This window comes from Pocillopora verrucosa, chromosome 9 (assembly GCF_036669915.1).
Source record: "Pocillopora verrucosa isolate sample1 chromosome 9, ASM3666991v2, whole genome shotgun sequence".
NCBI lineage: Eukaryota > Metazoa > Cnidaria > Anthozoa > Scleractinia > Pocilloporidae > Pocillopora > Pocillopora verrucosa.
Window position 1 is genome coordinate 22,459,749 of NC_089320.1, and position 10,536 is coordinate 22,470,284.

At 38.6% G+C, this 10,536-nt stretch overlaps 1 protein-coding gene across 1 annotated transcript; it reads left to right on the forward strand.

Annotated features, from left to right (window-relative positions):
- The first annotated feature begins 1,697 nt into the window (after window positions 1-1,697).
- LOC131783824 (galanin receptor type 1-like) lies at window positions 1,698-3,343 on the forward strand. The gene is made up of 2 exons (XM_059100600.2): window positions 1,698-2,435; window positions 2,963-3,343. The coding sequence occupies exons 1-2, from the start codon at window positions 1,698-1,700 to the stop codon at window positions 3,341-3,343; spliced, it is 1,119 nt and encodes a 372-aa protein (XP_058956583.2).
- The last annotated feature ends 7,193 nt before the right edge of the window (window positions 3,344-10,536 follow it).

A 10,536-nucleotide genomic window follows, 5' to 3' on the forward strand; every position in this document is an offset into this window, starting at 1 on the left:
TTAGCTAATTTCATTCTGCCGAAACAGAACTGACATATTTCTTCCAAGAACAAAGACTCTTTGTTGTCATCACTCACGGATATTACGATTAGTTTAGAAATATTCCAATTACCGTACAATGTAGAATGTTGCGACCATAATCAAATCTTTTTTGCATAATATTGGGTTTATCCGGAGTACTAACTTTACGATACATGCGCTTGTGTGTTAGCGAGAACGCACACATTCACTTCAAGGGCAGTGTTAACTCGAACACTGACTCAGCCTTGTGCTTGAGTTAGACCTCCATCATCTTTGTAATTTATTCATTCATTTCATGCAGTAAATTTTGTTGTTTACACTGACCCCGGTGATTGTGTTTACTTTTACCTACTGACTAATGAGTTCTTTTCTACCCTGAGCAGATTAAATTAAACCATTTTGTTTTCATTTCTGAATAAACTGGATCGTCCTCTACGTGAGTATAATTTTACAACAGCTATTGTCCTCAACTTGTGTTTAAATGACCGAAATTCCTTTTTGAAAATTCATAATTATCGAGAAGGTTCAGCGGTCATGGCAAGGAATCACTCAAAAGTTGTTTTAGTATTTACTAAAACAGTGAGATAATATAGCACAAAAATATGATTTCAATTCATTTATTCCTGCAAAGATTATAATATTTTCGGGCGTAAATCCCGCGCGAGCGGCTCGGAGGTGAAAAGCAAAGGTTATTCGGTTCTTGAATAACCAATCAGAGCGAGCATCTACCACTATTCACTGTTTTATTGTATACTTTACAAAAATATTACTTGCAAATGAAATGAGTCGCTGTCAAATGGGGTCAACTATTGATTAAATCAATCGAGAGATGAAACTAGTTCCTCTTGGGCTCATTTTTCGTATAACCTTCTTCTCGGTCACTGCTGTCACCCGTTTACCTTTTCTCCTTTCTAATAGCGTATAAAAGGTGTGTTTTTTTTTTTGACTTAACATATATTTCGTTCGTGTCAATAAAACCATTTTCTATTTGGTACTAACTAACTTGTTAATTCCAGAATCAGGGACTCGTGAATAGTTATGACAATAAAATTCTGAATTACCTAATGCTTTTTCGGCGCTGGCAGGTACCCTTGTGTTACTTTAATATGGGGAATACTTGCGCACAAAGACTACATGTTTTCAGCTACATGCATTTTACTTTTCTGTTTTCGGTTTAAGAGCAGATCACCTTATTTTTGTGTTATTTATAAACGCTTTCAAAAGTCAACGAGTTCTGACAAAAACTTTTTCTTGGTCGTTTTGTCTGCTTTGTTCTCAATTTTTAATAGGGCTTTATTTGATATATATGAGAATAATTTCATACCTTAGGTGCGTCTGTTCACTTCAAGACTCACCTCCAGGTTAGAATAAAGCAGCCGCTTTCTGGAAAAGCGTTAAAACGGCTGAGTTACTGTTCAACTTTGTCTAGACTTATTCAAGTGTCGAACATCTGCTTATCGCCGATATCTTCAACGTAGGATTTGCATTAGAGCGCTCAATAGCTCATGAATATAGAAATGGCTATAAAAACAAATAGGTGTAAAAGCCGCCTGCAGGACTAAGGGTGACTTACCATACTTTACAGGTCAGAGTTGGCACCATTCAAAAGTTTCTCAAATGAGGATTTCCATTTTAAGTATTAGGATTAGAAATTGTCAATGCTGATTCCATTTGCCATGGCATTCCAGGAACACGCTATAGCAAATGAGTCTGCGGTTGTCACATTCAACGTCACAAAAAGCCGCAGCTTTTCAACGGAGAGCTTCTCGTTTAAAGTTTTTAAACTGTTTTGTTATTCGCTTGTCTTTGTCTTGGGCGTCTTGGGAAATGTTCTGGTTTTCCGAATGGTCATGAAAAGAAGAAAACTGCGAACTGTTAGTAACCTTTTCATTTGTAATCTTGCCGCAGCCGACATCGCTGTCCTCACTGTGAATCTTCCATTTCGCTTGGCATATCAAGAAAATTCTTACATTTGGCCTTTTGGTGCCGTGTTATGTAAGACAATACCGACGTTAGCTTACGTTTTTATTACCGCTTCATCGATGACTTTGGTTCTTATGACTATAGACCAATATCGAGCTATAGTCAAACCTCTGGGTAGAAGATTTACCGTAAAAACCACCAAATTTGCCATTATGTTAATCTGGACTTTTTCTGTCCTCGTTGCTCTTCCGTTCAATTTTGCGCTTAGGGTGGTGAAACGACGGGACAGTCAGCCGGTTTGCACAGACGCCTGGCCCAGCGACAAGTTTGAGCAATTCTACTTTTTGAGCCTATTTGTGGTGCAGTTTGTTATACCCATGACAATAATTATGTGCTGCTATACTCTCATATGCGGCCATCTTAACTCGAAAACGAGACTAGACCACCTTACATGCACGTCAACTAGGCAACGCTCAGATCGAAACAAAAAGGTAAGACCAGCCATTTTGAAACTAAGACTTTTTAAAATATTCTGGTTTATCTTTGCAATTGTAGGAGATTTGTAAAAATTTTGTTAACCACCATCTCGATCATTCTCAGCCAGTTATCTTATGAAAGAGAAATGGGTCATCAAAGTTAGCTTTTATTTCCAGCATTTCAAACAAAGATGTCGAAGTAACCGTGATACGTACCCTTAATTGACTGCAATTGTATTGTTTCGTTTTTCGACTTATTTGACCTTAAAGGCACTGGTTATTCTATTGATAAAGCTGGCAAGTCTACTCCAATATTGGTGTTGAAATAAAGAGTAGGCTTTAATGAGCCGACATCTGGATCAAGAGAGTTACTATTAATAGTCACTCAAACCGATAGAGCACGGTGCCCGAATCGCAGAACATTTAGGACTGAGAGCTAATATTCTACAGATTTTCCATAAAAAAAAAATACACAGACGTTGCGTTTAAAATAATAACCTCGTGAAAAACTATTACACTAAAGACTAATTTTTTTTCTATAGGTGATTAAAATGTTGGTGGTAATAGCAGCTGTGTATGCTCTTTTCACTTTGCCGTATCACGTAACGTGGCTGTTAAGTATGTTTGGTTATCCGAACTCCGTTGCAAAGAAACTTTGCGTTCTGTTAGTAATAGCAACCAGTGCCGCTCATCCAATCATTTACGGAACGCTGAACCAAGAATTCAACAAAGGATTCAAAGCGTTTTTCAGATGTTTGAGGCAAAAAGAGAATGACGAGTATCGGCTGGACAGTACAATAGCCACCAGGAGATTGATTGGAACAACCATACGCACTGATCACGTGAAATGGCGAGATATTCACAAAAGAAAACAAACAGAGGAGGATGAAGAAGTTGAGAAACAACTTGTAACTTGCGTATGAGAGTTGTGGGAAACAGAGAAAGGACGCAGTAAAATAATCCCTACCGTCCGAGGAGAGAGATAGAGGAAAATCAATAAAACGAACAAAAAAATAGGTGCGCTCCCTAAAAAAAACTCTCAAGTACGTAGGGGAGTATTTAACAAACGATAAGATATGAACTGTCCTGAAAGAACCCACTGGCATACAGTCTTTTGCGCGCGGAGGCCATTGTAATATTGAATTAAACTGCAACCTATAGTGTCCATAGTTTGACGATCATGATCATAGTTAATATGATAAGAAAGGAAATTGTAAACAAACGACTAAAAGAAAAAGATAAGAGCTGAGTTTTGCTACGAAACGAGAAATTTAAATCAAAAACAGTTTTTACCATAAGAAGACGCTGTCGAAAGCATTAACTCGAGCCCGCTTGAGGAGTATACAAGGAATGAGGAGGCTAGTTCTTTTCTTGAGAGCGTGCGCGTAGGTATTGGCGCCATTTGAGGGGTAAAGGGAGTGCCAGTTACTGACTGCCTTTGCACTGGTAGATGAAATGACAAATGATAGGGATTATGGGACCTAATTAAAAAAACTAAAAATAATAATGTACTCAATTTGAGAAAAAGCCTGATATGTTTTATAATCATAAGTTCACATAAATGCAAAGATTATGTGTATCTTTACTTTGAGGAGAACCACTTGTTAGGAGCTAATTGCTTGGAACCTCTATACGTGCTGTACGCTTGAGTATGTCAATGAATCAAAAGCTTTTTTTAAGCCAACACAGTATTCATATCTCTCGATGGCAGCCTCGAGCTCACCATGAACAATTACCACTATACCTTGTACTGTATCCCAGCTGGTCATTATGTTTTGATATTATGAGCATTGTTGATAATTCAGTTAGGAGTACACTGTAAAGAAGATTGTCTTGCTAGTTGTAACAAACTACTCTAAAATTCATTTCCAGTATGCAATACTAGTTTTGAATCACCAAAATTAATCAATATTCCTTTCATATTGTGTTATAATGTTTTTTTGTTCTGATCACAAAAACACGTTTCACCTCCTATTTCACTATCCAAATCAATTTCGCAAAATAGTAATTTGAAAGCAATTACTCCGGCTTTTCACCCAGCGGTAATGATGAAGCCATTCTCTTGTCATGGCATGGCATGAACAAGGTCACATTGTCACCGCAGGGTGAAAATAGTCGATTTCGCAGAATAGAAACTCTTCTTAAATGACTACTTTGCGAAACGAATTAAAATCCTCCTTAACGATTAAGATTTACTCCAAAATCCTTATGGAAGTTATCTTTACTTTAGTAGATAATATGCCGCATTATTCCTTTAGTTTCGCCATATTTCGCTTGGTTTCTTTTCGTTTCGCAAAATAGAATTTGCCTTCCCTTTCGACATCGTGGAAACAGGATTCTACTTCGAGAAACGAGGACGACGGTATGATCTCGTCCCCAGTTTCCACGGTCTACGCAAGGAACGCCTGGAACCATGACCCCACTTTTGGCGACGAAACACGAAAAAAAAAAAACAGCCTGCAGCTTAAGACTCTCGCCGCTTGCGGCAAGACTCGAGTCTTGGCTCATTGAACTTCTTGACTTGTCATGTCCTTAGCTCCATGATCGTTTCCCGTCTCTGTTCACGGCACATTAGAATTATAAGATGCTATTTGTAAGATGAGTACGAGGAATCCATTAAATGGTGTCTCCCGAACTGTTTTTTATAAACCCTAGGTCCTTCATTAAGCTGAGTTTTGATGTAAATTTGCGACAGTTACTCCTGATATATTTGATGATGCCGATGTAGCACTTGAGATTACAAAGCCTACAGTTGAAAATTGCATTTTTGGCCTAGATAGTTAGATGTCAATAGCTTTACTTTTAGCTAATATGCCTTAATTTGACTTATCTATCACATACTGAAAGCTGATGTACATCTAGGAGTCAAGTCTATGACTTAGAGTAATGTCATACAGCGTCGTCCCGTCCGCCGCATCGCAAGTATCTACAGTCAGATATGTCCCACGCTAATTTGCTTAAAACCTGTTCTTTCAAGGCTTTTTCTTTGTCGATTTTAGAAGTCTCCTTCGCAGCTTTCCCGAGCAATTTTGGATTATCTTTGTGCCTTCTCACTATTCCTACTCTTTGGTTTCCTTCACTATTGTTATTCGCATCGTTATGTGAACTCTCCGATCCAGCTCGTTGCAGGTATGGCGAAATGACACCAGAACTCTGTCGACGCGGGACTTTCAATGAGTCCTTTGCATCACCGAAGTGTTGCAAAGAGAGCCTCCTCATTTTGTCAGCTGCAGTTTTTATTTCAAGCTGCCTTATCATAACTTGCTCGGCTACTTTCTCTTCTTTCTCTGAGAGAGTAGAATCTTCGTTGCCCGAAGTTAAGCCTGTGGTTAAAGAAGCACTCCGATTTTTCCTTATGCAACTCGTGACACTTTTCGATGTGTTTTCGTTTTCGAATGCATTCCGCTTCGGCTTGGACTCAGCATCAAGTCGAAGAGCACTAGGACTGTCCGCTTGTAAATACTTCCTCGAGGAGCCAAGCACTGGCGTTCTGCACTTTCTTAAATCAATTTGAAGTCCATGAATACTGCTATCGCTACAACTTCTACTACTGTGCGGTCGCTGAGGAAGAAGAAGAACAGGGCTCGTGACACCGTGTGTGGTGGTGGTTTTCGTTTCAGACGAGTCAGGCACAGATAAGTTGGATTCCAAACCGCTAGATTCTCCAGGCTCTGGTTTTGAAACGTTTAAAGGGGAATCAGTAAAACACCTTCCTATTTCATTATGGTGGAAGTCATTGTCAGTGCAACTATATCGTCTTCTGGACAAACCCGTAGATTTCGTTTGCAAGTCTAAGGTAGCAGATTTCTCTAAGTAAGTTGTTAGTTTGGCGTTTTCTTGGCCACTTGCGTCCACTTTCCTTTGGAGTAACTGGTCAGTGGTCGTCTCTGAATCTTTCTCCTGACACTTTCTCAGGGCAAAGTCCACAGAAATGCCTTCTTCAGCCCCTGAAACTGACTGCACATAATTTTCTCCTAACGTAAAAAGATCTGCTGCCTTGTGTTCGGCAATATTTGTGACAATTGCCACAGAATGTCTTCTCTTCCTCGCTTTCTGAATCGCTGGTAAAGCACTAAGTGAAGTGCTCTCATCTCTTGCAACTTTGTCTTCGAGTTTTGACGAGACGCAAACACGAACTACTTGTCCTGGGTTGAACTCTTCCACTGCGATAGATTTTCGTCTCAAAGCGGTTATGGTTCGTTCCACGCCAGATGCTGTTATCTTGTTTTTCTCTCCCTCGTTGGTCTCGCAAACATTAACATCTACAAACTTTGACTTGTCTTCGCTTTTGTAAAACGATCGTGAATATTTCTCTCGTCGTATCTCGTACAGTTTCTGGCGAATGATTCGCTCTTCTTTCTCCATAACTTTCAATTTTGTGCCCAACATTTTGTCTTCGACGTCGTTCTTTCGTCTGGCAAAATTTGACGATTTTTCAAGCTTCAGAAAACGAAATGTCTTTCGGTTATAACTCATGATCTTAACTCTCCCTCAGGATTCTGAACGGGACACGATAAACAAAGTAATTAAAATCGTGACAATGCGGCTTCTGAAGCTTATATCCATAACTTTGTTAATCTTTAAATCGATGAAATTGTCCTCAGTGGATCTTACGCTTGTCTCAAGGGTCTTAACAAATAAAACTTTGTTTGTTTAAGGGTGCAATAATAGAAACCAACGTGATCACCCTTTCCTTTATCATCAAAAAGTCATCAGAAATTTTAGCACTTCCATAAACGACGTTTTGTATTTCTGCGTCTCAATCGAAGCCGAGAAACAATTGATTTGCCACATCGAGTACATTTTGCTTTTCACTTGCTCAAATAATCAAATATGACTTTTCGTGAAGATCTATTGAACACAAGTGTTTTAAGAGCATTTGTTTCATTCTTAATGACTTGAGCAGTTGCTTTTGGTCAGGTGAAATGGAGTTCTAGTGTTTCATGAAATAGAAAAACATCTGAACAAACGAGTTAGCGGCATCTTTTTTAGTCTTTAGATATGAACAATAAAACTATTGCTTGAATTAAGATATCGAATACGGCAACACCCACCATGGATGATGGCCAATTCTTCCATAAACAAAGTTCTTTACTGCTCAAGCTATTGTAGTCTACTCTTTCTGTCCAGTCTTCACATCCTAGCTAGGACTTTGATCCTATCTATTCGTGGTTCTTTTCGAACTTTGATCTTTTCATTGCATTGTTATGGATAACAGAAAGATTCAGTTACAATGAATTTGCAAGAGAGCCGGTCACGAGCGAACAGCAAACTGAGCCAGCCATCTCTGTCGGCTGAGTTTGAGAAAGATTTGAACAAAGTTTTACACACGTGTTTTTTAGGTGACACGTTATTGCGTGATAGAGGAGGTTGGGTGACGTTATTGAGATGTACAGCAAGTTCATAATTTAAGTTTCTATAATTGAGCGACTTTAATTGCCTATTGTCTTCAACAAATTATAAAGCATCGCATGCTGGCTTTGCCAGCTAAATACTTTGGTACGTACAGTCGATGTTAATCGAGCAGTACATAGATTCACGGATATGGAAACTGCTGAAAGGACCTCTGGCTATCAAAGCTTTTATACGGAAAATGTTAGGTCGGTCGTCGCGCTCGACTGGTGAAGGACAACTTTAAATTATTTTGAGAGACATACCAGAAAGAAACTAAATATTCGGGTTTAGCGCCGGAATCTCAGCCCTTCCCAATTCCAAGAGAAGTTTTTAGCTTCGTTTCACCAAATAACCCTCGTTACGCACTCTACCGTTCGAACCTCTCGGCTGAATGATGTGCAGGATTTATTCATGGTCTAATCAGTTAATAGATTCTCAGCTATTTCTTTGTGCCTTTCAAGTGGAAGGGAGAGTCCACTTTTCAGGTTCAGGCCATGTTATGTATAATACATGCTGTGTATGAGTTAAAAGTTTACTTTATCAGAGTAATTTTAGACTGAACGAAAGATTGAAGGAATATCTTTTTCTAGAAAAGAAGCATTTATAGCTATTTCAAATGGAATCTCGTTATATGTTTCGTTCGACGACGAATTTCCACGAGAATCGAAACTGCCAAAGGGAGACCGGTGGTAAAATGAAGGCTATCATGTTTATGTGTCAGTGGAAGAGTAAGCGTCGGAGATGCACATGCTTTGCTCTAATTTGCGTTCGACCCTACATCGGTTTACGCATACTTTTGTTTCGCTAAATGAAGGAATAGATAAAGCAGAGAATAAGAATGAGATAGAGCTATCTTGTAACATTGAAATTTCGCAACTCATTAATTTCTCAGCCTGTTTGGTAAAACGGAGCGAAATAATATACGGCTGAGATAGTAATGGAGGAGAAAAAAAGCGAGGAAAGAGAAGAAGGCGCGCAAACGCCTTGAGCAGACTAAGAGTTTGTTTGTCTTCTTTTATTTTATTGTTGGTTTCATTTTCTTTTCCTCTCTTATTTTGTTTTGAAAATTACGAAATCAAATTATTTAAATGTCTATGAGTTACCTGAACACACAGGCTAACTGACATAAAAGTTAACGACATTTTAGATTGCCTCTAAATGTGTGAAATTTAGCTTAACGAACAATACGAACAGAGATTTGTGTAACAAGCCTTTAAATTTACCATTTTGAACCGTCACTACACTGCAGGAGAAAGGGGCCTTTAAGCTGCTTTTGTTTTTATTATTGATAACGGTTCTTGGAACTGAAATCACGAGATTCAGGGCGCAAGGCGTAAGCCAATATCCTGGATTAGCGAAAATTTAATAACTAGATATAGTGGAGGAAAGTATTAACAGTATTACTCAAAACCATACTTTGCATAATTACCCCCTCAAAGATTTTTATGATTCAAAGTTCTTTGCGACAGACATTTTATTACCCGCGTTATTTTGGTTGTGATATACTCGCCTCTCCTACATCTCGGCTCTAAACTCCTCTTTTCAAATTAGTTAGTGAAATTTTGGAAAAATAAGGAAGTTAATGACGAGCTTTTGAGACAGGCTATATATACCATACGATAGCTGCCATGCAATGGGAGTTTTGAGACGGTTGCATGAACAGCCCAAAAAAGCCTTCGCAATCAAAAAAGCCTCTTAATACGATTTAAGAAAAGTGGCTTAGTGGACAAGTGGTGTGAAAATAAAAAAAATAAATTAAAAAAAAACTGGGCCGGATTTTTATCTTGTTGTTCTTAGCCCACGAGAATTTGACCTCAATGGATTATAAATCTCTGAGGCTAACCGAGCGAAAATTAACAAAAAATTGATGAAAACAGGAAAATAAAAGAAGAAAAGTTATCAGACGAACTGAACAAACAACTAAATCAATTATTAATCAATTAATCATTGAGTCATAATTTAATTTATTAATACAATAATCCCACTTCAATACAATAAACACCGACCTCCTCAGTCACTCGTCACGACAGAATTAGAGCTCTGAAGAATGTTGAAAACAAGGTCTCATGATGACTTGTGCACGACCTCCTGATTGACGTCATAAAACTGCACAAAACATCACGTGGGGATCACGGACGGGAAGAGTAGGTAAAGAGCAACAGAGAGCTCGAGACAGTGGGCATGGCGGTTGCTGAGTGGGAATATTCCACCTTTTTAAGCTGTATAGGTATCTGCAAGAAAAAAATTGGTAGATCTCACTACAAAGTGTATGGTCTGGGAGCGGTTTTAACGGGTCTATAAATGGATGTAAATTTTGACCATTTATGGTCGTGTGATGCTAATTGGGGTGTGGTTTCAAGGGAACAAGATAATGATGCGTAAAAGAATGTCTTTCTAAATCCAAATGAATGATGGCAAAAGAGTAGCGAGGTTATACAATTTGCGTTGAGTTTAAAAAAGGAGGAAGAAACCCATCTCGTTGTAATGGAAAAGAAAAACTCAGGTATTTTCCCTAATAAAACAACTTTTATGTCACAAAATGGCGTCGGAAAACTATCACGGAAGAATCCCTCGAGGAATATTCAATCGATCCCTCTTAATGAGGCAATGAAACTGATAAAATGTTAGGCTACGAAGGGGCTAGCGTTAGCGGAATTCGAAAAGAAAACGAAAGATGGACAAAACTTTGAAAATGCCAGCCCATCAACGTCCCATGGAGTAA